The sequence below is a fragment of the Heterocephalus glaber genome, unplaced genomic scaffold, assembly GCF_053883595.1.
Source record: "Heterocephalus glaber isolate CG9 unplaced genomic scaffold, H.glaber_assembly_v1.0 deba00000594, whole genome shotgun sequence".
Classification (NCBI taxonomy): domain Eukaryota; kingdom Metazoa; phylum Chordata; class Mammalia; order Rodentia; family Bathyergidae; genus Heterocephalus; species Heterocephalus glaber.
In genome coordinates, this window is record NW_028258151.1 from 17,845,113 (window position 1) to 17,871,800 (window position 26,688).

The window sequence follows — 26,688 nt, forward strand, 5'->3', positions numbered from 1 at the left end:
ACAAAGGGGAGCTGCCTGCCATGCGAGGGGCCCCATTCCGCTCGTGCTGGGGGGAGGCCTGCAGCCTTGGGGGGCTTCCCAGGCCCTCGAAGTGCCATCCCAGGGATGCCTGTGGGTGCTGTGCTTCGCTTGTCATTTCCCCCACAGCTGTCCCCGTCTGCCAGGAGAAGCTGCCCCGGGTTTGGTTCCAGCGCCTCCACCTCGAGGGCGCCCTGGCCCTCATTCTCCCACCCCACAGGCTCACTGCAAAGCTAACACCTTGACTCCTGTGATCCATGCTAAGGCCACTAGGGGCTGAGGATGGGCCGAATGGGGCCCAGCCAGGAGCTGGGTCTGCTTCTGGGTCTTCCCTCCCCTTCCCACATTGGCATCTTCCTGCCCCCTGGGTCCCCAGCTGAGCCTCTTTCCTTAGTGGGGCTGAGCCCTGCCAGGCCAGTGGCCTCAGGGCATTGCCCCCCGCTGCCCCCGCCAAGCCCCAGTTTCTACATCTGGAGCCAGGGTGAGGAGAGTGGCTGGCTGGGAGGCCTCTGTGGAGCATTTTAAATGTGAGTTCAAGCTTTCTTCCTGCAGTAGGGAGAAGAGGGGCGCTCAGGCTAGGGGCCCGCAAATGATCTTTTCAGCCCAGGCTCTGTGAATTGTGGAGGGCAGATTGGCACTTAAGTTTTGGGGCATAAGGGATGATGTGGTGGGGGAATGTGGTAAAGGCACCACCTGAGGGTGGGTAAGAAACACCCTTGGCCTCCGGGAAATGACTTCAGCAGGGGCCAAGGCCACAAAGGACAACCAGAGGCGCCCAGGCTCTGTGGGATAGGGTCACACACAGACAGAGCTTGCCCAGCATCCTCCTGGCTGATCCCCAACTCCCCAGATGAAAGAGGAGGCGTGGTCCAGGGACCTTTATCTGGGAGATGCCCTGGGCACTGCAGTGCTCTCCTGGAACATGAAAGCCGAGAGCGTCCAGTCCAGCCAGGTCGGGGCGGCCTCATGTCCTTTCATCTTCTCAGAATCAGCTCATTAGGGCTCTGAGCGGTGCTGAATGAGTCCCCTGTCTGCCTCTGGCTGCAGCCCTGGAAGATGTGCCTTTAAGTCCTGGTGTTCTCAGCCAGGGAGGTCATCGAGCCCCTCCATGTGTCAGCTATGGCACTGGCTCTGCCCCTTATGGCAGAGTCAAATCCCTGGGGGACCCAGCCTACAGGGACCCCTTTCACCCACACCCCGAGTGAACACGGGGCTTTCTCCAGCCACTCCCTACTCCCTGCCTGATAGATTTAGGAATAGAGGGGCAAGGGAGGCTCCAAGTCCCACTGGCCTGATCTCTGCCCACTTCCACTTCCTCACCAAGACACCTTCAGGCTAGAGTGAGCACCCAGACCCTCGTGTGGTCATCTGCTGCATTTGTATCTTCTAGAAACCGTCATCCTGTGTGTTCCAATTGGGACTGACCCCGCCCTCTATGCCCCTGCCCTACCGTGGGCACCTCCCCTGCCTGGCCAGTCAGTGTCTTCCCTTCCCTTGTCCATGGGGACAGGCTCAGAGAAGTGACTCAATGCAGTATGATGACATCAGATCACTTGTGTTGGTTGGGAGCTTGGGGCACTACTGCTTCCCCACTCAGGGTCCACCTGTGGGTAAAGCCCTGGAGCAGAGAAGCTAGAAGAGTTAGGGGAGGGACCCAGCACTACAGCCATCCCAGGGAGGCCAGCTTATGTTTCTAGAATGAGGGGAAATATCTGTGGGAGTGAGTGGGGAGGGGCAGCTGGAGGGTGGAAAGCCGGGTGAGGGTCAGCCTCGGGAAGCCTGGAATGCTGTGATGTGGCATTTGAATTGGATCTTTGGAGAACAATGGTTCTACAAGATTTCCTAGTAAGACAGTTATGCAGCTCTGTTTCTGACAGCTCAAAGCACTGCTCCAGTGGAGTAGAGAGGCTGCCGGCTGAGAGGTGGGGCCTATTTCTTGACTGCCTTTAGTCTAGCCTGAGCCATGGCTGCTGTGATCAATAGAACATGGCAGAGGTGACATGCCAGTCCCAGGCTCAGCCTTTCAGAGACTGTCTTTTGCTTCTCCTGCTTGCAACTCAGCCGCCATACTGTGAGGAAGCCCAAGCACCCACAGGCAGGAGAATGAAGGGCCCAGCTACTGTCCCAGTACTCCAGGCCTCCAGGCAGCACTGACTCACCAGCCATGGGATTGAACTTCCTCCAAGGTGGATCCATTGGCCCAGGCTGAGCCACCCCCACGATACTGCTATCCCTACCAGTGATGCAAAACTGAGCAGATAAATGTTGTTTTAAACCACTAAGTTTTGGGCTAATTTGTTACAGAGCAATAAATGCAATAAATACCTGAGACACTGGGCTCAGGGGACTGGGAAGAAGCACTTTTCTGGGCTTATTTGTGGGGTCAAACCCACAAATAAGCAGGAGCCAGGGCAGAAGGCTGGGAAGACCCTGGGGCAGTTGGACAGCGGTCCCCACTATCGTTTCCTGTGAAATCCACAGCAGCCTCCTCTCTGCCATCACCCCCATGACCAACAGTTTGCAGTTTCCTTGGTGACACAGCCCAGCATAGGGGACCAGCCATAGGGCAGGGGCTGCCGTCTGGACAGCTTGCAGGACAGCTGCGCTCCCCGGAAAAGGCTGGCCCTGACGATAGTAATTGCTAATGTCCTTCCTCTAGGAAGTCAGCCTGACTCTCCAAATATAATAAAGTAGTTTGAGAATTAAATTTTTCCCCCTAGGGTCACTTTAATCCCGCCCCCCCAGGTCACGATGTTTTCTGGTGTCTGTGCAACACTGGGAAGTGGAAAGCTCTTGCCATTAAGGACCCATCAAACTTATTTCCTCTTAATTAGTGTTTATGCTCATTTTTTACCAGATCTATGAGTTTTCCTTTCCATTTCCCGTGGCCCACACTGCTCTCTGCTGGTTCCCATCCCTGGTGGGAACCTCTGGGCCTCCCCACTTTCCACCTGCCCTAGCACCTAGGGTGGCCCATTACACAAAGTGTTGGTTTGAATTGCAGACAAAGAATGTTTTAACATAACACATCTCAAATATGGTGTGGGAGATTCTTATACTCAAAAATTATTTGTTTATCTGAAATTCAAACGTAACTGCATAGTCTGTATTTGTCTAACCATACCTGAGGGATCTGGGATGGGACTTGCTGTATAACAGGAGGGATTCAGAGGAGGGGGCCTGGGGTGGCCACTCCCAGGGAAGACCATGGAGGGAGATGGAGGGGTGCTCCCCGGAGCCAAGACATGGGCAGTCAGCAAAGCCAGGTTTTCAGAGAGGGAAAGCCCCCAGCACAGGCATGTGGGAATGGGGCGACCAGCTATCCTGGGTTGCCCAAGACCTCTTGGTTTTGACACACACAAAATCCCATGTCCCCCAAACCCATCCATCCTAGGAACCTGGGATGGCTGGTCACCCCAGCGAGGAGGGTATGCCAGGTCTAGGGAGCCTTTGGCATGAAGCTCTCCTTCCAGAGGTTGTGAACTCTCAGAGATGATGCGGCCCCTCCCACAGAGCTACAGCTGGGGGTGAGGCTGGGGGATACTGTCACTCCCTGGTCCTGGACCTGCAGTGACCCAAACCAGTGTGACGGAGCTGCCACAGAAACCTGGGAGGGAAGGGGACACACACCAGCCAGGGACGGCCTGTGCCTGGTTACCACAGTGTAAAACTGGGTGAAAGGAACCTTAAAGTCTGATGGTGGATGCTGTCGGGGGCAGTGGCAGAAAGTGACAGAAGGAACCCTGGGGTGCCTGAGGAATTGGTGTACCACCCCTAGAAGGGGAGCTGGTGACACAGGTGTGCCTGTGAACCTGCAGCCAGCTCAGCACTTACAACTTTTGTGTCAGTAGATCACACTTCAACAAAAGGCTTTGTAAGCACTAATGGTTTCTGAGGTCCCTGAGGAGCAGGTAGCAGCAAGACTGTGTGTGGTCAAGCCCCCTCCTCCCCACTGGGATATGACCCTAATTCTCTCTGTCCCCACCGCAGCCTTTCTGCCCTCCTTCCCTCTCCCGAGGCACTGAATCCCGTTAGGCAGATGGGCTCCCAGATGGCTTGTGGAGCTGCGGCCGGGCCTGACTCAGGGCCAGGAAACAGGTGCAGCCTTCCCGGGCAGGCGGGCAGTTCTGAGTCAGCGCTCCACCTGCCCCCACCGCAGGCAATCGCGGGCCAGGCCATCGCCGCTCTCGCTCCTCCAGACTGAACTGCCCAGAAAGCGTACAACTGCGTGCGTCACCCCAGGGCGCAGATGCAGCCCCCAACTCGCAGAGAGGTCTGGTTCCTCTGACCAGAGGGACCTTCCCTGAGGAATTTCAACTCCAGAGCTCACCGTAGGGGCGGGGCCCCAGGGTGGGCGCCTGCAGGGGAGACCAGTGGTGGGCGGGGCTGCGGTGGGCGGTGAATGGAGATTTTCTAGGCATTGAGCCCAGGGTGGTGGAGGACAGGCCGGGGGTGCTTGGCTAAGGGTGGGTTAGGGAGAAGGGTACAAGGTTTCCAGGCAAGGACAGAGCACGCGAAAGAGCCCAGGGCTTGTAGGACGACCAATGCAAGGCCGTAAGAACAACGTCCCCCACTCCACTCGCTGTAGAATATGAGGGAGACCAGAGCTTGCACTGAGCTCCGTCCGGGGTGGCTGGCGGAGGAGAGGCCTTGGTGACCCCTTCTCCCCGTGACACGGGCGGAGGGTGCCAGCGGGTGAAAAGGTGACTACGCACCTTTAGAAGATGCAGATCTCAGCATTGCTGTAGTGGCCCCAGGCTTGCCTCGATACATCTCCCTGGGGGATGGAGTTTGGTGGGGCTCTGTGCCCCCAGCTCTGCCGGCTGCATTCGTCCCCTGTCTCAGTGCCAGAGGAGCGCGGGCAGTGGTCAGCGAGGGATGTCTGGGATGGCCAGCAGCAACTCCAGGGTACATGTGAGGGAAAGGCCAGTTATAGACCACCCTGCATTTACTCACTTTCCCAGTAGTAATGAGGTCAGGGTGGACCCGGCAGGTGGTGTGCATTTGTCACACTCTTCCCAGCCTGGCCCTTTAAGAGCCCGTCTTACCGACATCAGCTCCTTGCCAGCATCTGCAGTGATGGAGCCTTTCATTTTTTTGTATTCACTAATTTACTCATCAAAGGTTTGTTGAGTGTTTTATGTGAGACACTGATTACAGTAATTCCAACTACAGATAATAGAAAACCCTCAAAAACATTGGCTTAAATAAGAGAGAAGTACATTTGTCTCTGCTATGAAATAAGCCTAGAATCAGCGGCTCAGGGACTCACTCAGGGTGACCCAGCACCTAGGGTCCTTGGGTCTTGCTCTCTGTCATCTGAAGCCATCAGATTGTGGTCCAAAATAGCTCCCCCCTCCAGCTCTTGCATCCACATTCCAGGCAGCAAGAAGAAGAAAGAACATAAAGGAGCCTCCCCATGTGATCCCCTCCCCTCGGAATGCTCAGGGGCCCGCTCTACCTGCCCATCCCCTGCCCACCTGTCAGGTCTGGCTCCCTGAATCCATGTGCCTCCTTCTCATGATAAGCAGGGGGTTGTGTCATTCTCTCGAATGTGTGAGTCCACTAGAATGTCATCTCCGTGAGCTTGGGGACCTCTGCTGCCCCTGTCACTGTGTAGCCCAGTGCCAGGTCAGTGAGAGGACAGATTCCCATGCAGGGTCACAGTCCAGATATCCTCAGGCCCTTGCTTTTGGGGGTTGTCAGATTCAGGTTGTTTTTCTGGGTAGTGGTGAGCAGAGCTTCTAAGGGAAGATGAGCCAGCTCACAGGGTGGGGGTGAGATGCTGCTTTCCATTACTCTAATGGTGACCCATTTTGTCTACCACATACTGGGCAGTCTTGAAGATGACAAGTTGACAATGACTCTCAATGGGTCATTGCTGAGCACAGAGCCCATTAGAACACTGGCCGTGGGTTCCAGCACAGCCTGCACCGGAAGCAGAGCTGCCAGCCGTCATGCTGTCCTCGGCCTCACCCACTCTGCTGATCGTGGGAAGCCACAGGTGGCCTCCTGGTCCTGCCTGCTCTGTGGCAGGTATAGTGGCACACACTGAGCACTTCTGGGCCAGGGTCCCGGCCACGGCCCGGGTAGGTACAGACCCCCTCACCTAGACAAGAGAGGAACAGCAAGTGCTGTGTCCATTGGGGGAGGACGTTGGATGCTAGAGAAGGCAGGCAGGGGTATATTTATAGAGTACAGGAGCCTAGTTATCCACTGAAACCTTAAATGGATTGGCACACATGAGATTTGCCCTTGGTTGCTTCTGATTTTTTCACAAGACGATGTGAAAAATATGGCCAAAGGGTGGTTTCAGCTTCTTTTAAATTTGTGTTTGTTTATGTATTGAGCCAAGAACTCACTATGTTGCCCAGGCTGGCCTTGAGCTCCTGGGGTTAAGTGAGCCTCCTGCCTTAGCCTCCTGAATAGTTGGGATTAGGGCACCTGGTTTTTGGCTTTTTAAAAAAATCTTAGCCGGGCACACCCTCTGGGAGGCTGAGGCCAGAGGACTGCAAGTTTGAACCCAACCTGGGCAATTTAGCCACTTAGCAAAACCCTGCCTCAAAAAGGGGAGGAGCTTCTTGGGATGCAGCTCAGTGCAAAGGTGAGTTCTACTAAATAAATAAATGAATAAATAAATATTTTTTTCCTCCCATTGGTTGTGGTGCTGATGCCTCGTCTGACCCCAAACTGCCCTACTGGCTGCTCCAAGCCCATGGATGAGGGCTCTGCTCCTCAGGAAAGCTTAGGAACCATCGGGAGACAGTTTGACAGTCCTGCTTCAGTCAGTCCTCACTTGGGGAAAGCAGGAGGCTGTGCACTGTGCCTATAGGGGCCACCTTGTCCCCACTGTGAGACCCCAGCCATGGCTCCATGACTGAATTTTCCTGGGGACGTTGGGGACACGAGAGAGCAGCACAGGTGATCAATGGTGCCCCCTTCTTCACCTGCTGGCTTTAAATATTGGTGATCAATGGTGCCTCCTTCTTCACCTGTTGGCTTTAAATATTTGCAGGAGAGAGGATGGCTTAAAGGCACTTTATTGCAGATGAAACCCAGGGCCTCACACATGCTAGGCAAACACTCTACTACTGAGCTACAGCTCCAGCCCTTTTTAAAAAATTTAAACAGGGTCTTGCTAAGTTTCCTGGGCTGGCCTTGGACCTATGATCCTCCTGCCTCAGCCTCCTGAATAGTTGAGATCATAGGCATGTGCCAGGATATATGGCCCTGTAAGGAGGTTCTTACAGGTAAACTACCCCAAAGTTTCTTTTAAAGCAGAACAAGAAAACAGAGAGTACACTGAGCCAAGTGAAAGCTTATTAGAACATGCTTCATTTTCCAGCTCATGACTAAGGGACAGGCTTTGAGTCTAGTTTTTAATTTATCCCAAAAATTTAGGGTTAGAATGTCTGCTTTTTCAAACAGACTAGAAGCCTCCTTGACAAGGAAGACTGAGAACAATGTGTTCTCTGTCTCTGGTAAGATTGGAAGAGGGACTTGTAGCAGAAAGGAGAGGTTGAGGCTGGCCAAGACGTCCCATCCACTGGGATGGATTCGTTCTCAGAAGGTAAGCAAGATCTTGGAACGACAGCAGGACTCACCAGGAACCAACAGCTGCCAAAGCTGGCTTCCTTGGGTCATCTGGGCACAGTAGCCCCAGCCCCTGGCAGCTCCTCAATGCCATGTACATACAAGGACATAGGCATGAGAGGTGTCCCTGTCACCTCTTTTCTGAGTCCCAAGCGATGCCACATCTCAGCTGTCCCTCCTCTTTCCACTGTCAAGGCTGCCAAGGAAAAGACTGCTGAGGACTTGGGTTGCATCCAGCCAGGTAGGAGGGCACAGACAGGCACATGGAAGGCCGACAGTCCCCTCCCTCTGCAGAAGCCTGGAGGTGCCACCTACATTTCCCCTGATGTCCCAATTGGGGGAGGAACAGACAGGGCCAGGGTGCTGCCATGCATGTGGTTGAACTCGAGTTCAGGAAGCCTTTGGGGAGGAGCCCAGGAGGGTCCCCTTCTGCTGCGGTGCCCACTTGCCACCCCCTCCCCCCCACGGTGGCCCGGGGAGTCTGGGCTAGGCCCCTCTCAACCACTGTTCAACCCGCTGTGCTCCTAGACGGTACCGAGCCAGGAGGGGGCGCCACCCCAGCGCCCCTGTGTCAAGGAAGGGCCCTCAGTTGTCCCGCATCTGGATGATGAATTCCTCTTAGCAAAAGAAGAGTGGGGGGAGCTTCTGCCGCCTGACCAAGGACGGTCCGCGGCCTGACCCCCCACTCCAGTGCCGGGAGGAGGGGCCCCCCTCGTGGGGCTGGCAGGAGAGCCGCCAGGACCCCGGCTGCGGGCTGGGGAGGGGGTGTCGGGCTCCTCTCTAGACCCGAGGTGATGGGCGGAGCTCGCGGGCCCGGGCTGGGGAGGGTGCGGGCTCCCCTGCCGCGAAGCCGGTCCCGGGGGAGCGGGGTTCCGGTCCCAGCGGGCTGGAGGCGGCGCTGAGCCTCGTGACGCATAAATAGCGGTGGCAGCAAAGCGTTTGGCCGCGGACTCGTCGAAGGAGCCCGGCCGCCACTTCCCGCTGCAGCCGCGCCATGCGGTGAGCGCTGCCGATCAACACGACCCGACCCTACTGGACTCGTCCCCGGGCGCAGCCGCTCACGGTACCCGATCAGTGCCGTCCGCGCTCTCCTGTCCCCGGCAGCGCCCCGCATCCCTCGTGCCACCCGTCCGCTCCAGCCAGGCCAGGCGCCCACAGGCCGGCTCCCCTCGCTCCAGATGGCCAGGGCCGGCGCCCTCCTGCTCCTCTCGCTCCTCCTCGTCGCCGCCCTGCCGGCCACCTTGGTGCTCGGGGCCCCGGTAAGTGCAGGGACGGACGCCTCTGCAGAGGGAGACAGGGTGACCGCGAGGGAACCAGCCCGGGTGCAGGTGGAGGTTAAGTCAGAGTTCTGCCCGCCAGGGGTGGGGACAGGTCCCTCTGGGAAGGGTCCAAGGAACCCCAGGCAAGCGGGCTCCGGCGGCCCAGGGGACGCTTCCTCCAGTGCCAAACAGCCCTGGTGCCGCATTTGAGCTCAGCCGCTTGGGTAAGTGAAAAACAAGGATCAGCTGATGCCTTATCACACCTGTCCTTGGGATCCTATAAAAGCGAGCCAGGTGCAGCAGAAGACTGGGCTGGGCTCTGAAAGGAGTTCCTTGGTGGGGCAGCTTTCCTGTGTGTCTGTAACTTGGCCAGGCTTTCTCAGGTTCCACCCCTGCTGTGCCTGATGAGCCTGGGCACCTCCACTCTGACTCCCCTGACCCCCCTTTTCTCCACCGAAGGCAAAAGAGAAGAGAGGCTGGACCCTGAACAGCGCCGGCTACCTGCTGGGCCCCCGTAAGTGATGCTGAGCGCTTGCTCCTATCAGTTTAGTTCTAGTCAGACAAAGGGAGGCGGCATTTCCCTGAGACTGAGGAGGGTGGGTTTCCTCCAGCTGAAGCAGCTTTGACTTAATATCTGCCTGTCCCTTCAACACCAGATCCTGCTTCCTCCTCCTCCTCCTCTCCCACCCCTTCCCCTGCTGGGCTTCTCCTAAGCCACACCTCATGTGGCAGCTCCATCTCCAGGTCTCAAAGCTCATCATAGAAACTGCCAATAGGCTTGCCAGAAGTCCCAACACCCCTCCTCAGAATTAAATTCTGAGCGCTCCCTTCCTGCTTAAACTTGTCCCTTTCCCCCTCTGTCCCCAGCCCCACTGTCACCAAGGCCTTGCACTAATGTTAGTCTCCTAGTCGGTGTCTCACACATCCTCATGGCTCTAGCAGGTGTCAGCAGGACTTAAGACTACTAAGGCCCCACCACAGCCGGCTCCATTAGCACTTTCTCTGCTTCGGAAGCTGAGTTTGGGGAGAGTGGAACAGGGGGCTTTGGCCAATGACAGCGAGCATCAGTTGGGCCTTGCTGTGGTGGCGGTGGTGATGGGTGTGGACATCACTGAAGTGTTGCTTTGAGCCACATCCATCCACAGCCACATTCTGCCACCCTTGGGTGGACTTACATGGTGTCTTGTCCTTGCATTTGACATTGTGTGAAATAGCATGAGGCACTGTATTATAGGGAATCCCTGCTGGAGATTCTCCTTGTCTGGGATGTTGGGGACTTTGGAGATCCCCTGGTTCCACGGTGGCACCTATAGACAAGCACACAGGCCCAGGGAGCACAGTGAGTAGGTAGGAGCAGAGGCTGCAGAGACGGAGGCCAGAGAGAGGCATGTACTGGGGGAGCCAGGCCCTAAACAGGGCCTTGCCCTCCCCTTGCTGCCCCTGCCCCTGGTCCCTGCCTCCTGCATGCCCTTGGCCTTCGAAGTGATGCCTTTGCACTTGAATTATTCTAAAGGAGGGGATGAGGGGAGAGCATGCACCCTTTTCCGCCTCATTTCCCTGCTCATCTCTTACCTAGTGTGGCATTCAAATTTGCAGGCATGGTCAGACTTGGGACAGCCGCCCACCCTTAAAAATGTCTCCTGTTGGCGCTGGGGATTTAGCTCAGTGGTTCTGCTGCCTGCCTTGCAAGCACAAGGTCCTGAGTTCGATCCCCGGTACCAAAAAAAAAAAAAATGTCTCCTGTTTACTGGAGGGAGGTAGACGGCACATTCCTCATATTCCAGTCCCCGAGAGAGAGAGAGAGAGAGAGAGAGAGAGAGAGAGAGAGAGAGAGAGAGAGAGAGGAGTGTACTGTTTTAAACCGCCCAGAGAGGAGGCCTCTGGGTCCTGAATCCCAGCATCTAGGGCAGATGGCTTCTCCCACTGCAGGCGTTTGTTGGTGAACCTTGTTTTGAGAAAGGCAGGTGTAGAGTTTCCAGAAACTGCCCAGGCCAGGACCACGTGCAGAGTCACCTGGGCCATCTCCTGGGAGCCCCCTAATGCCCAAGGAGTGGCTTGGAGGACCTCCTGTCCTCAAGCCTGTGCCACCCTGTGTGCTGCTCCTCACCAGGTGCCAAAGAAAGGAAGAACTCTCTCAGAATGATACTTAGCCTCGTCCTTTGGCATGCTGAAAATGCATTTCTCAAAGGACATTTTGAATCATGACTAGGAAACAAACTCATTGTCACTGTCAGGTTTGTCTGGCTGCTGAGCTGGGTCAACAGGCGTGCGAGTATGGATGAGCTGTTGTAGGCTGCACCCTGGGTCCCTGGGGTCACCTGGGTCTCACAGCTCCGAGGAGCAACTCTGAAATCAGGCTGCTTATCCTGCCCATTTAGTGCTGAGAACTCTGTCTCTAGAAAAATGAATGAATGTCCCTTTGTCCAGCTTAGTCGATGCCACAGCCCACCCAGGCTGGGTAGCCAGAAATGCTGAGCCTCGCCTTCATCCTCCTGTTTTATCTGCTGAATGTGCCCCATCCAGCCCATCCACTCCATCCAGTGCCACTGGGGGGGCTTAATGGCTCGTCATTTCCTCCCTGCTGCAGTCACAGCACCCCTGCCATTCCCAATGCCACCCAACACATACACACACGCACACACAGGCACGTACACGGACACGCTCACACGCTCCCTCCTGCCCTGTCTCCCTCCTTCCCTTCTCTTCCCCAGTCCACCTTCCCTGCTGGGACTCAGCAGCCCTGTGAGGACCGTGCAGATGCAGACGGTCACACTTCCCCACGACCCACATCCTTACCTCAGGTCTCATGGAGATTTACCTGCCCTCTGCTGGAGTTTCACACTTTGACTCATTTTCCCAGTCGAGTTGTGTGTTTTGGTTGTGAGCAGCGGTGTGTCCCTTATGGGTGGGGAGGATCCAAATCACAGTAATGGCAGTTGGATGCCTCCCTCTCTGATCTGCAAGCAGATGCCATCGACAACCACAGATCATTTAGTGACAAGCATGGCCTCGCTGGCAAGCGGGAACTCCAGCTGGATGGCGACCTGCAGACAGGTGAGCGGCTTTGTTCTGGGCTCACTTCACTGCTCACCACCTCCCAGGTTGTGCCGTGGGCAGGCCTGGGTGTCAGGCACTGCCAGCCTCCTACCTACTGCCACAGCCTCGGCCTGGCCTAGCCATGACTTGACTAAGACTATGTGGCCTCAACACACCTGTCAGCTGCCAGACATAGAAGCAGAGAAGCCAAGAGTAGGCATGTGGGGCAGTTGCAGGGACAGCAAAAGTGTTAGGGGCTGACCAGGCTTGTGTCCCCAGCAGAGCTGGCCTGGAACCAGCCTCTCCATGGCCCTGAGCAAGCCCTTGGGAATGCAGAGGGCCCTTGGGTCAGCCCCTGGCCTTGCAGACCCCAGCTCCTCCCTGGGATGGGTGACAAGGGAGGAAGGGGTGGAGGTCACCCATAGTGCCAGCTCTGAGTATTGTTCTTTCCTGCCTTCTAGGAAGCTTTGACAGGTCATTGCCTGAGAACAACATTGTGCGCACCATAATTGAGTTTCTGACTTTCTTACATCTCAAAGGTATGTGAAATATTACTGATTTAAAATGCCATTTGGGGCTAGAGTTGTACCTCATGATAGAGCACTTGTCTGGCATGTTAGAAGCCCTGGGTTCCATCCCCAGCAACACACACACACATACACACACACGGAGAAAGGAAGAAAGAAAATGCCATCTCTTAGAACCCAGGATACACAAAATCTATCAAGAAAATATTCCGTAAGCTGAGTGTGGTAGCCCACACCTGTAATCTCAGTTACTTGGGAGGCAGGAGGATCACTTGAGCCTAAGAATTCAATATCAACCTGGGCAACATAGTGACATCTGAATTCAACAAACAACAACCCCCCCTAAAACCAGCTAGACTGATGTGTGGGCCTGTAATCCCAGCACTTGGGGAGGCTGAGGCAGGATTGCAAGTCTGAGCCCAGCCTATACAGTTTATGCCTTAGTGAGACCCTGTCTCAAAATAAATAATACTAAGAAAAAAGAAAGGAAAGGAAAGGGTTCCATAGAATTCCACTGGGAAGCAGCTGATCATCCCCCAAACAACTCTGCATGGCTGTGGTTAGGATCACAGGTACATGACGACTGCACTCACTGTGCTGGGGCCAGGATCCCGGCACAGTCAACATGATGCCTGCCAGGGTCATCTGACCAGCACTGCTACCACAAAAAGAGTTGGGCTTTGGGTGCACGTCACTCTACCTGGTCCATATTTATTGGCATAGTGATAGTTGCTGTGCCTCTAATACAATGGTCGGCCACAAGCCCGGGTCTTTAGAGGCCCTCTGAAGCCACGCTCTGTGAGTATGGTAACTGAGGAGGTCCTGTTTCAGACAGCAGGGTTCTCTGTGCAGCTTTCCTGCTGGGCAGGCTGCCTTTAAATCCATAACCCTGCTCAGACAGTCCTGGGTCAGAACCGAAGCCCACGAGCGCTAACAGAGAGGACAGTGGAACCAGCAGAGAGGGGACCAACTTTCCAGGAGTCATTTCCCTTTGTTGTTGAGTTTGGCAAGGTCCAGGCTAACACTTGGGTTTTTCTACTGATCTTGTTATAAGCTCTCTGGTTGCAGGATCTCGAGGCCCCTAGAAGGGGCTGGGAAATTTAAGGCCTGTTGCTTGGTCCTTAGTCCCATCTCAGGCAGAGAGTGTGGGAGGAGGACTTGGAAACCATAGTGTTTGCTCAAAATCCCCAAACTGAGGGGCCCTGTCCCTCCATGGGAGCCTTGGGGCTCCTTTCCTGCAAGGAGCAGATCAACGCTGCCAGGCATTTTTGTATTTTAACTTGTTTTAATTTAGTAATGTGGGAATTCTTTCATTAGATGCCAGTTTTTGTCAATTAAATAGTTCTTTAAAGCATGAATGTAAAAGTCTGACAGTGTCCAACCCTCAGTACATGAGTTAAGTCTTGAAAAGGGGAGAAATGCAGAATGCTAAACCTAAGTCAGGATATCGTCCCGATTCCCCGGAGAGCGAGCACACGGCCCCCTGGTGCCACTGTCAGGCACTTTTCTGTAGGCCTTGCTCCCATGTGGTTCTTCCCTCTGCAGAGGCCGGCCTCCTAGGCAGCCTGCCAGGCGTCCCCTCGGCGGGGTCCCCTGAGGATATGGAGCAGTCCTGAGCTGACGCCTTTCCCATTGTGATCATCTGTGTTGTGATTTAAAGTCACGCTAAGATGAAGATAAATTTATGCCAACTTCTGCGGAGTAAATCATTCCTGTTTTCTGCTTTGATGCTGTGTTGTTAAGATTTAAGTTTTTTTTTTTGTAATTATTTTGAGTGACAAAATAAAAAATAGCAACTACTTGAGATTTTCTGATTCTTCTACACTTCAATCTCAAGGCCGGCACCCCCAGTGTGTCTTAAAAGGTGAATCTGGATGATAAACGTGTGTTAGATATAAATCTTCAACTCAAATTCCACATTGAGGTCTGAGTCACCGCTTGTTTCGTGTCTGGGGAACGAAAAGTTCGGTTACTATGAGGCTGAGTCACCTGTGCTTGTGACGGTAAGTCTGTCACTGAGATGAACAAAGCCACAAGTGGACCAACCTCCCTGCCCCTGGGGAGCTGCTCTTTAGGGGTCAGGAGGGCACAGGTGGAGTGGGTGATGTGTACTTGTGAAGGTGCTGAGTGGGGCGGAAAGACTGCCAGCTAGGTGAGGGGGGAGACATGTGGTCAGGGCAGGAGGGCAAGTGTGAGCTCTGAACCATGCCACAGACCAGATATGTGTGCAAGGGAGGCTGCAAAGGAGGAAGGGGGCAGGAAGAAGGCAGAGACAGGGGAAGAAAGAAAACAGGTAAACCCTATTGTTCCAGCTATTTGGGAGGCTGAGGCAGGAGAATCATTTGAGCACTAGAGTTCTAGACCAGCTTGAAGAACATAGCAAGACTCCTTCTCAAAAGAAAAAAAATTCAGAAAACAGGCAAAAAAAAAAGACAGAGATCATTCTGCTAAATTGACAGGTGACATGCAGGCCCATTCCCGCTCACCAAGCAGACCCTTCCCCCGGCCATAGGCACCCGGGGGGGCCCACTGATCTGTGCACTCAGTCTGGGACAGCTGCCCTAGGTGATGGGCAGCCACACCCAAGGGTGAATCCTACTTCAGTCCTGGATCAAGGGACACACAGCCCTTCTTCCCTGTCCCTGCTCAGTGACACATTGAACAGCTCCTTCCACCTCCCTCCTTCCACCAGCTGCTCCCGGGCCCTGCTCCCTGTGCAACCTGCTGCTCCCCTTGGCCACCCCTGAGGCCTTGGGCTTCCAGATCCAGCGACACTGCCCACCTGCCTGACCATGGGGCCTGACACGTGGGCTCCATCCTCTTCAGTTATCAGGGTTCCTCCTCCCCATCTCTTCAGTTCGCTTTCATTCTTTCTGACTCCATCTAGGCCACAGGGTGCTCACAAGTCCCCTGCTGCTGCTGCTACTGCTGGTCAGGGGACAATGCCTGGGCTACTCTACCCAGCCCTGTAGCCTGCAGCCTTCCTGTTAGCAGTGTCTCTTGGACTGTACTGACTTCCTGAGCAGCCTGTTCCAAGCCATGGTTCCTGCAGGGCCCATGCCCCCAGGGCTCCAGAGTGGTGGTGGGCACTGCCCTGGCCATGCACACAGCCTCCAGGCAGATGTGCAAGGCCTCCCTGGCTCTAGCAGCTGCTCCTTCTCCAGACCTTTCCCTCCTTTTAGGGATAAACCGTAGGGGAGTTGGTGGCAGCTGGAAGGCAAGGGGAAGGAAGAAATGGCTGGGAGACAGCTGTGGTACCGTTTGCTGCCCAGCAGAGAGAAGGGTGAGGTGACAATTCTCAGAGGAGCCACAGAAGGTTACTACTTCCCAGAGAGCTGGTGTCAGCTTTACTGAACTGTTCTGCACAATGGATTCCGTACAATGACCATTCCATACGGTGACCGCTCCGTACAGTGACCGTTCCGTACAGTGACTGTTCCACCCAGTGACTGTTCCGTACTATGACCGTTCCATGCAATGACTGTTCCATTTAGTGACTTTTCTGTACAGTGACTGTTCCGTACAGTGACCGTTCCACCCAGTGACTGTTCCGTACAATGACTGTTCCACACAATGACAGTACAGCTGGTCCCTGGTAATCACAGTTTCTGCATCTTCTGATTCAATCAATGACAAATCAGAAATATCCAAAAAATAACACTAACAAAAAAATATAGCTAGGCTTAGTGGCTCATGCCTGTAATCCCAGCTACTCAGGAAGCTGAGGTAGGAGGGCTACAAGTTCAAGGACAGCCTGGAAACTTAGCAAGACCTTGTCTCGAGATAAAAATCTTTTAGAAGAGCAGGCAATGTGGCTTAGTGGTAGAGGGTTTGGCTAGCAGTGTGAAGCCTAGTCCCACAAAAAGTAATTTTAAAAACCCTACAAATAAGAACTACTTACATAGCACATTGTATTAGGTATTAACTATGGAAATCAGTATGGAGATTCCTCAAAAAACTAATAGAAATTCCATTTGACCCAGCTATTCCCCTTCTAGGTATCCTCCTGAAAGAGTTAAAGCCATCATATTACAGTGATACCTGCATACCCATGTTTATAGCAGCTAATTCTTAACAGCTAAATCTTGGACGTGGCCTATCTGTCCATTAACAGATGAAGGGATGAAAATGTGGTGTCAGGGCTGGGGATTTTGCTCAGTGGTGCCACCACCTGCTTCGCAGGTGCGAGGTCCTGAGTTCTATCCCCGGTACCAAAAAAAAAAACAGGGAGAGAGAGAAAATGTGGTATTTACACACAATGGAATACTACTCAGCTATAAGAAAGGATAGATTTTTGTCATTTATAGGAAAATGGATGCACCTTGAGACCATAATGTTATGTGAACTAAATCAGACACAGAAGGTTAATTATTGCAAGGTTTCTCTTACATTAGAAATCAAAATTATAAATAATTTAAAGAGAAAAATAAATGATAGGAAACAGAGTTGAGACCGTGTAGAGATGAGAGGGATTCTTGGCATAGGGAAGATGGGAGAGAGAGAGTAAAAAGGAAGAAGATGTGACCTGTACACATACTGATGCCCTACAATGAATGCATTTATTATGTATTGTAAATATGCATCCCAAAAAAGGGAAAATGTATTTGTTATTAGAAGCAATCTAGCTGGGCATGGTGGCACATGCCTGTAATCCCAGCACTAGGGAGGCCGAGGTAGGAGGATCGCTGTGAGTTTGAGGCCAACCTGAACTGCATAGTGAGACCGTGTCTCAAAAAAAAAAAAAGTAGCAATCTAGAGATGGTTTACAGTGTTCGCTTCGGCACACATATACTATAATTAGAGATGGTTTACAGTGTACAGGAGGATGTATGTACATTACATGCAAATCACATGCTATTTTATATATGGGACTTGAACACTCAAGGATTTTGGTGCCTGAGGGGTGGAGGAGGGATCCTGGGACTGTGTCTTGCTGATATGGAGGGACACTGGGCTGGCCTTTACCTCTGACTTTCTACCACAGAATCTGCATCCCAAGGAGTCAAAAGGTGACTTTGAAGTATGAGAATGAAGTATCTCTGTGTCCCTGTGAGGCTCACAGGCTGTTCCAAATACAGCTCTCTAAGACATGCTGTGCCGGCTTGGCCTCCCAACATGCTCAGCGCCTGCTGCTGCCATGTTTGCCCTGAGTGCTCTGTCGTCCTTTAGTACCCGATAGATGAACAAACCCAGACACAGGAAAGAACACTATTTGAATCTATTTCAGGGTGGTATTAACAAGACAAATGCATTTTCAATTACCATGTTAATTATAACAACTGAATAGAACCTAAAGAGTAACACAATAACTAATATTCTGCTGGTTTCTGCAAGCTACTTACTTTAACTTTATTACTTTAGTGTATAAGTAATACTATCATAACAATAATTATGCATAAGTTAAGTGAAAAACGAGCTTTTCCACAATTCAAGTAGAAACACATGAGAAACCGAACACAATTTGAAGCTCTCTGACCCAAGACTCCCATTGTAAGCCTGCCCTGCCGGCCCTCACTGCCTGCTGTCCTCATGTCCCTGTGACTCTGGGGAATTTCTCCACCGAAGAAATTGTACAGTATTCAGTGGGCCTCTGGAGAGTCTCAGTTGTATCATAACAGCTCCTCTGGAGAATGTATTTTAAATAATTTGAAAAACAAACAAAACCAAGAACCATCCTGCTTCCTTTCGCAGGGCAGGTCTAGAGGACCATGCTCCAGAGAGGAGTGCACTGTCCCTCCTGGACCTGCCCCTTGCCCCTAGGATGGCAGGAACCCAGGCTCTGCTCTGTGCAGACATGCAATGCCTGCATGCACCTCCTCACAAGGCCGCCCTTCCTCAGAGCACCTGCAAACCCGCAGGTCCCCCCATGGGAGAGCTGGGTCCCAATCTGCCAACTGTCCTCGTGCTCCTCTAAGGACAATGCCATGTTCACACTTGACTATATTGTATTCGGCTCAATTTTCAGCCCCTTTGACTTGAACTCAGTGTAAAGAATCTGGGACAAGCATCGCCCGAACTCCTCCAGGATCATCTGCTCGGCCAGGTGCTGGGAGCAGTGGTCTTTCTCGGCCTCCTCGCCCCGGGCCAGCAGACAGGCACATGTGGCCTCCACCACCTCCCAGGAGATGCAGGAGGAAGGCCGCCTGCTGGGGAGAGACAAGAACACGGGTTAGGACCTGCTCCACAGTGTGCTTTCTCTGAGTATTTTTTCTTGTCTCTCCCCTCCCCTTTCATTCCCTTTCTCTTCTTTCCTATCATCCTGTGGCACTGCGAACTGAACCCAAGACCTTTCCACTGAACTACATCCCCAGCCCTTTTTCATTTTTAATTTTGAGCAGGATTTTGCTAAGTTGCTTAAATTGCCCAAGCTGGGCTCAAACTTGTAGTCTTCCTGCCTTAGCCTCCTAAGAGTGCTGGGATTAACAGGTTTGTGCCACTATACCAGCTTCTAAGTATCTTCTCTATTCAGCAGACCATTGCTTATTCATGCCAGTTTAAGAAGGTCATGGGTATGCCATCTTCCTTCACAAAAAGGGTTCTGTTGGGAAGAATAACAGAGGACAGACCAGCCTATCAGCTGCTCTCCTGGAAAGGTCTGATCTTCTGATCTTAGAATTATGCCACCTACCAACCCAGGGGCTCCTAGGCTGGGCAGGAGCAAGTCCAGGGTCCACCGTGGGGCACCTCTGTCGCCCTCTGGGCCTTCTGCCATCTTCTGTCCCCAGGGTTGTGAGAGTATCCCACACCTTCCTCATGTGCTGCAGCCCGGTATAAGAAGCCCTCTGAGTGTTCCTGATGTCTATTTTTTTTTTTTTTTTTTTGGTACCAGGGATCAAACTCAGGACCTTGCACTTGCAAGGCAGGCGGTGGAATCACTGAACTAAATCCCTGGCCTGTCTCTCTAACCAACAAAGCATGAATTGGGCTTTGCAAAATGAAATGTACCTATTAGTGACATCTGGTATTTTATCAGGATATGATCTATTACATGGAACTCAAATTTTTTAAATGAATGAATCAAGTCTAATATATAGTGAAATTATTACTCAACTGTTGAGACCTGCCAGATTATAATATGGCTTCAAAGTCACTACATGGGAAAGTGGCCGATGAATCTGGAATCCATAATCCCTGCAGGAAAGACTCCGTGTGTGAGAGGAGCACGGGTCCCCTAGGGTGTGAGTCAGCGCGGCTCTGACTCACAGGGCAGGAACACAGCCGGCCCAACTGGTGGCGCTGGCTGGGCCCTTTTGTCTTGTACAAAACAGGGAGCTCAGACAGAGGATGAAAAGGCCAAGCTAGAAGGATAAGCAGGGCACAGTTGGTCCTGCAGCAGCGCCCCTAAGCATCCCAGTGTCGGATTGGCAGGGAGGGCTTCCCTTCTTCCTGCCCCAGCCTCCCAGTGTGGAAATTGTTTTAAACTTTCCTCTCATAACCTCTATTGCCCCTATTAGTTTGGAGTACCTACCTGCTTTTTCTGAGTTTTGAAAGTTCTGAAATTTTAATTGGTGACAAATGATGGCTGCCTTCAAATTCTCTGGTTTCCATAGATCTTGGCATGTTCATCAGTGTTTTTCGTTCTGGGCTTTCTTCATAGTTGTTGCAATCAATGCATTTGCATATAGAAGAACACATAATTTTGGCCTGGTAATATAAAATGCTTCAATAAAATCAGGTTACCCTATAAGCTATCAAAAGTGACAAATTCTATTGATATCTTAAGTCATGTGTACATGTGCAACCTGAGATTTTCAGAGAGAGAGAGAGAGAGAGAGAGAGAGAGAGAGAGAGAGAGAGAGAGAGTGCCAGATGCCAAGAGAAGTGAATGGTGGGGAGTAAAGAGAGGGTGTGTGCTCACAGCCCTTGCTGCAGTGAAGGCAGGGTGTGGGTGAGCCTGGAGTGGGTGAAGGTGGAGAACCAGCCAACTGCTGCATCAAGTCTCTCAGTTTGAACAAGTTCCATCTGGCCGTGACACTCCGGTGCAGTGGGGACACATGCAGGATAGCCTGTGGCTGGGAGTTTTCAGGAGACCCTCCCTCTCCCAAGAGTGCGCTTACAGTCTAGTATTACGGGCCCACCTCCTCAGCACAGGGGCCCCAGGGCAGTCTAAAGCTGGCACTGTCGACCACATGGGTTTTCTATTTCACCTAGCCACAGCCCCAGGATTTTCCTTCATAAGGATGGAGCTCCAGCTCCAAGGTGCAGCTGCAAGGGCCCTCAGCTGAACTTCCGTGTATTCTGAAACAGATGTTAGTCAGGATGTCTAGTTTACGTCAATGACAGACACTAAAGCTGTCCTTTCCTCTTTGCCTCACAGCCTGGCAGCCACTGCCTGGCACAGGGTCAGCCTGTGGAAGGGGCTGGGTCACTCACTGATCGGTGGTTGCCAGAGAAGGCACTGTGTTGGGAGTGGTTCCTGTGGGTGAAGCCACTCACTGTTTGAATTGTCCATCTCTGCTATAGTTTGGCTAAATGTTCAGAATCCTAGCTGAGGCATTGCAAGGTCTGCCTGCTCGGCTCTCTCAGCATGTGTTTGCAGAGCTAGAAAGGTGAACCTAAAGCTGACCTTTGATGACAACCATTTAAAATGAAATTCACAAGTCCCCAAAGACCTCAGACAAGCAGAGAGGCTTGTGAGGATGGTTCTGTCACTGCCTCCTCTAGGGACTGCAGTTCCCTTTCTCCTCTTCCCTCAACACAGAGAAAAACAGAAAAGATGGCAAAACTCAAGGGGAAGATGGGTCTGTCTGTTCCATGAAATCTTGGAGAAAAAGGAAAAGCTCCATGCAGGAAAAGATCTGCCCCTTGCTTTGTAGGCTCATTGTTCTTTCTGGTCTCTGAGGGGACTGTGAGCCAAGGAAGAGCCACCCCTGGTCAAAGCTCCCCGGCAATGGACACCTGAGGTCCCCCCAGAGCCCAGTCAGAAGCATCAGGGGAGAAGAGGCACAGTACCCCCTGGGAGCCACTAACTTGCTGACCGCAGTCAGCCCACTGCGTGGATCAGCAGCTGCAGAGGGGCCTAGCCACACCGGGGCATCCTTGGTGGACACCCAGGGTGGGCCTCAGGATGGTACCTGCTCCACAGGAGTCCTCACTCCCATGGCTTGATTCATAAAGCTCACCGACATCTGAGAAATTAACTCAGATTAATATGAAAGCCCTTTTAGCGACCTTGGGAAAAGGGGATTATATTTCCCTTTTAAAATTACTGTAAAGTTCTTCTAACCACAAAAGTGATGTAGGCAAAGTATTTACTTGTCTTTTGTTTTTCACATGCCAATGCTAGGAAATCAGTCACTGACCTCATAGCACTCGCAGTAATTCTTCAGGCAGCCAGACCGCTTACAGTTGCAGCCTTTGTTATGACGAGGCTTAACATCTCCCAACCTGCTTTTCCCAATTTTAGGTTGAAAAGCTTCCGGATTTCTGTCAAGACATGCCTGAGATAGAAAATGGAAAGTCCATGAAGAGTGTGCCTTATGCTCAGAATGGTGGTGAACACCTCTATTCCCACAGTCTTGGCGTCTGAAGCAGGAGGGTGGCAAATATGAACCAAGCCTGGACAACTTAGGAACTTAGTGAGACCTTGTCTCAAAATAAAAAATTAAAAAAGAACTAGAGACATAGCCCTGGGTTCAATCCCCAGTACCACAAAAACAAACAAGCAAAACCCTCCAAAACAAAGAATATGCTTTGTGACTCAGAACTAATGCTTAGTGACAGGCGCCTCAGTGGAGGCCAGCAGTGGTTTCTAAGAGCAGGGGGAGCAGGGACTCCACCATAACCAGGAGCTGCCTGGCTCCTGGTCACCTTTTGGTCTCCATAAAGGAGTGTGCTGTAGCTATGGTCTCTTTAGGTTGTGCTTTTTCTCTGCATCTCAAAGTCACACATATTTAGTGTAGAAAATTAATGGACAATAAAGATGAAAAGAAATTGTTTCACTGTTTCCATGGGGATAGACTGTAGACTCCCTTCCAGCATTCCCTGTCCCTTTCCCTAAGGTAAATGATTTTAGGGGAGTGAGGGGTGCTGGGGGTGGACCCCAGGGCCTCACACATGCTAAGCAAGCTGGATCCTCAGCCCCCTGAGATAGTGGAGGCCACGGTCCTGTGCTGGCAGCTCATACCATGGGAATGTGATTGAATGAACCACATCTCAGGCATCTTTCTGTGTGATGTGTACATTTTTCTCATGTAATCCTCTCAGCAACCATGGAACCTAAAAACTGCTACAGCTATGCAGTCTTATAGATCAAGAAACTGAGGTGCAGGCAGTGGAATCTCGAGTCTAAGTCCTCATGCTGACTCCAGGGGCAGGTCTCACCCTTGGCCATGCCTTTTCCACACGATGCACATGACTGTCACTCTGATTTGTTTTAACTTTTTAATCTACCTGTCCTGTATCTACCTATTCATGCAATTGCATACATATTTTCAAATAAAAAGTGATTTGTATTCCTTGTAATAATTCAAACATCACAGAAGTCACAGTGGAGGTCCTGTCTCCCTCCTGAAGTTACTTAGCAGCTAGATCTGTATGTCCAGCACCAAGGCACTCAAATGTGGCCATCATAGCCCACTGTTCCACTGCACGGCACTGGTCTGTGGAACTGACAGACTTGTCCCTGGGTACCACCCCCAGGCTACACTAGGGGCTTCCTTGTGACTTCTCCCCATCATGAACCTCCAAGGGAGCCACTGCTCAGACTCTGACAGCGGTAGATCTGATGTGCTGAGACATCAGGTGAGTGGAAGCCCACAGAGCAGCCTTTCGGCCCTGCTTCTTTCCTCAGCAGTGTCTGTGACAGTCATTCTCGCTGCTGCACTTCGCTGCACTTCTTTCCTTTCTGTTGATGTGTAATTTTCCTTTGGACCACATACCTGCCATTGTATCTATCAATGGACTTGTCCCTTGGATTGGTGGGCTTGTTGCCAGTGTTGGGCTATTTCAAATAAAGTTGCTGTGAACATTCTTGTGCAAATCTTTTGTGGACATTTACACTCACTTCTACTGGCTGTATTTTTAGAAAAGAAATTGCCGGGGCATAGTATATACAAGGCTTAGCTGTAGTAGCTATTGTCAGACAATTTCCCAAAATGCTTGTACCCAATTTAATTACCGTTAGTAATACATGAGAATTCCAACTTTTATAATTAAAAAATTTAGGGCCAGGGATTTAGCTCAGTGGTTCTGTCGTCTGTCTTGCAAGCGCAAGGTCCCAAGTTCGATCCCCGGTACCAAAAAAATAAATAAATAAATATAATTAAAAAATTTATACTTTTAATTGTAGATAATATCTTTTACCCCTAAATAAAATGTGACTAAAAGTTTAGATATATCATTATTTTCTTCTGTCCCATGGATCTGGTCATATCAAAATTGATATTTCTAAGTGATTTTTCCATAATTCAAGGGGGAATTATCATATATATATCAGACCAACGATGGCACAGGACAGTTGATGGCTTCTCTTTCATTGGTAAATCAGAGGCCCCAGTAAGTGTCTTCCTAGAGCAGGTGGATAACCTAGCCTGACTGTGTCTCCCATCCCTGATTATCTTTGTGCCCACAGAGAGGGCTAAAAACCACACGTTCCTGCATTTAGCTAACAGGAGAGTGGCCTTTGGGGCCATCGGAGGTAGAATTCTGCTCCCCTCAGGAAAGCCTGGATTCCTCCCTCCTCAGGCCCTCCCTCCCTGGGGAGGCCGAGTGCCCTCCCCAGTACTCTCTCTACACAGAGGACCATCCACCTCTTTTCAGACTACACTGTTCCAACTCAAGCTCAACTGTTGTACAACATCCCCCAAATTCCTAACCCCCAGATCCAGACCAGGTGGACCTGTGCACACTCCTGCAGCAGCTTCCTGGCTTCTCTGTACCCCGAAGCCATCCCTCATGGAGAAGAAGGAGGGTCTGCCTCTGCATGCTGTTGTCAGCAGCAGCACCCCCGCCGCAGGAATAGTCATAGCTGTTGTATATACTCTTCACACTTTGGGTTTTTCCAATATTGAAATTAGGAATTTCTGGAGATCATTTGCAAACACCTCAAATCCTTTGAAATGCTTTTAAAATTTATTACCTTAATGGCATTAAACCGTTCAATATCATGATGTAAATTGTTGCAACAATTATTACAATGGCAGTTGTTGCAAAAGTCCCCGCTGGCGAAGCAATCGCAGTACCTGGGAAGAAAAGCACAGCATGAGCCCGAGGTGCAGGTGGCACAGCCAGGCAGTGACAAGAAAGGCACATGTGCAGGAAAAGGGTGGCCACCGGGCCTCGGCCAGGATGATTTTGATTTAGGGGATTCTGACTACATCAGCTGGATGATGTTCTATGTGACTAACACCAAAAAAAGAGAAACTGGTTATTAAAGCCATGGGTTTGGTGATATGTGGTCTTACGAAGCAAAACAACTTCCTGGAAGTTATCCATTGCTGTTCATCATCTCCAGCCCCCAATGCCTTCTGCCATTTTGCCACCAACCCTCCCAATCCATCCAATTGCTCATGGGTTGCTCCCCTCTTGACCAGACCTTGACCACAAGTGAAAACCAATGAGAGGGGTCTGGCCTAGGCTTCATCTTACTTTCCTCCTAAGTCCATGAAGAGAGGAAATGAAGTAGAAATGGTAGAAAAAAAAATACACGCATGAAACACCCGCTGTGACACTTCTTTGTTGTACGGAGAGGGTCCTTCGCCTGTCCTGCATTTGAATTCTGCACTGTACTTAGTGAGAAGACCCCAAGGAGAGTGTCCAGGGCACCCTGCGATCCCTGGGCCAGAGAGGCAGCACGGCAGCGAGGAGGCCACCTCTGATGACTTCCCTCTGTTCACAGCCATGAGCTGCTTCACACACCCTTCAGATGCCCAACTGTGGTGTGGCCAGAGGCACCCACAGACCTACACTTACAGTCTCTCCATGTGGGCAAGTGGCATCCCAGCCTAACTCCTCAGATCCTATACCCCCAAGAGGTGCTGGGAACCTGGCAGCCACTCTGCAGCATCCGTTTGTGACACTTAGGTATTTCACGTCAGTTCTTCCACCAACTCCCACATCATCTGTCATAGGCTGTTTCCCTTCAGCATTTCGAGTTGAGAAATGGAAATCACAGAGCTCAACCTGCCAGGCTCAGTGGCCACACATACTAGATGTGCCTCCTCAAGGCTGCATGAGCAGGGTGGACTGGATAGCTGCAGAAGCTGCCTGTGTGAGAAGCCCAAGCACAATTCTTTTCGTGTTTATTATTCTATTCATATTTATTTTGTATTGCTAAACAATATTTTTAAATGCATGTGAACCCAGCAAGAGAGTAAAGGAGATCATCAGGGGCCAAAAGGTCAAGAACTGTGAATCCAGAGAGGTGAGTCTATAGCAATTGAGGATTGTCCTGAGGCACCTGTTGTCCCTAGGGACCCAGGGTTTAGTCTCCCACAAGCTGCTCATGCGAAAGACAGGAGACAAAGTCAGGGCTACAGAAGGTGCCAGTTAGCCCAGGGACACCCCTGCCCCCTGACACACACACCTAAATGAGGATCCCTGCAATGCAACTCCCAGTGGGCAAACAAACCTGCTCCCTGGAGGTGAGAGTGGTGACGTCCCTCTCTGGGGACAGGGAGAAACATGCAGGCCTCTCCTGAGCCCTCAGCCACAGGATGGAGGCAAGGGAAGGAGACAGTGGCAGGAAGTTACAAGGAGAAAAACAGTAAGCAGTGGGTGAGGCCTAGGGATTCTACATCCACAGGAAGAGCTGAGAGGTGACTTCTGGAGACCTGTGAGGTGGTGGCCCAGGCCCCTCCAAGTGGAGGAAGGGGAGAGGGCCAAAGAAGCAGGGATTGCAGTTCTGTACAGGAGGCCCTTCCTGTATCCCAGGTCTGGTGGCTGCCCCACCACTGTGACAAAAGACTAAAATCACTCTCAGGATAAAACTATTGCAAACTAGGGTGTGGGTTTCTTCTACTCTGCTTATAGAATTCAAGCAGGGAATGGAAAAAGCAGTTTTGGAGCACTCTGCCTGGCAGAAGAGAAAAGATTCAGGCAGGCTGGCATCGAGGTCCTACAAAACATGGGGTGCAGTCGTGTTACCCTAGATAAAGTCGCAGAGAACAGCCCCATTAAGGCACAAAGGGTCGTCCAGTCAGCTCATGCCTCTTACCAGGAGCAGAGTGACCTGAGAGATCAGCAGATGTGTGTGGAACCTTCCAGCATGGCAGACAGGCTGCAGAATCCAAGACTGCGGGGAAAAGAAAACCAGG

At 51.7% G+C, this 26,688-nt stretch overlaps 2 protein-coding genes across 5 annotated transcripts in view; one reads left to right on the top strand and one right to left on the bottom strand.

Moving 5' to 3' along the window:
* Positions 1-8,367: 8,367 nt before the first annotated feature.
* Positions 8,368-14,232, top strand: Gal (galanin and GMAP prepropeptide). The gene is made up of 5 exons (XM_004852184.4): positions 8,368-8,870; positions 9,330-9,384; positions 11,838-11,924; positions 12,368-12,445; positions 13,979-14,232. Exons 1-5 carry the CDS (start codon positions 8,790-8,792, stop codon positions 14,047-14,049), a joined length of 372 nt encoding a protein of 123 aa, XP_004852241.1. The 5' UTR covers positions 8,368-8,789; the 3' UTR covers positions 14,050-14,232.
* Positions 14,233-17,636: 3,404 nt separating this feature from the next.
* The window catches only part of Tesmin (testis expressed metallothionein like protein), a 39,714-nt gene continuing 30,662 nt past the window's right edge, over positions 17,637-26,688 (bottom strand). For 2 of the 4 annotated variants that reach the window (XM_021264477.2, XM_021264475.2), the window contains 4 exons: positions 24,513-24,615; positions 21,736-21,873; positions 19,902-20,077; positions 17,637-18,576 (listed from right to left, as the gene is read on the bottom strand). In XM_021264477.2, the coding sequence (XP_021120136.2) occupies positions 18,372-18,576; positions 19,902-20,077; positions 21,736-21,873; positions 24,513-24,615 (622 nt within the window). In that variant the 3' untranslated portion in view covers positions 17,637-18,371. Of the gene's footprint in view, positions 18,580-19,901; positions 20,078-21,735; positions 21,874-24,512; positions 24,616-26,688 lie in introns of all 4 variants that reach the window. The other 2 variants (XM_021264476.2, XM_021264474.2) reach the window with 1 other exon arrangement.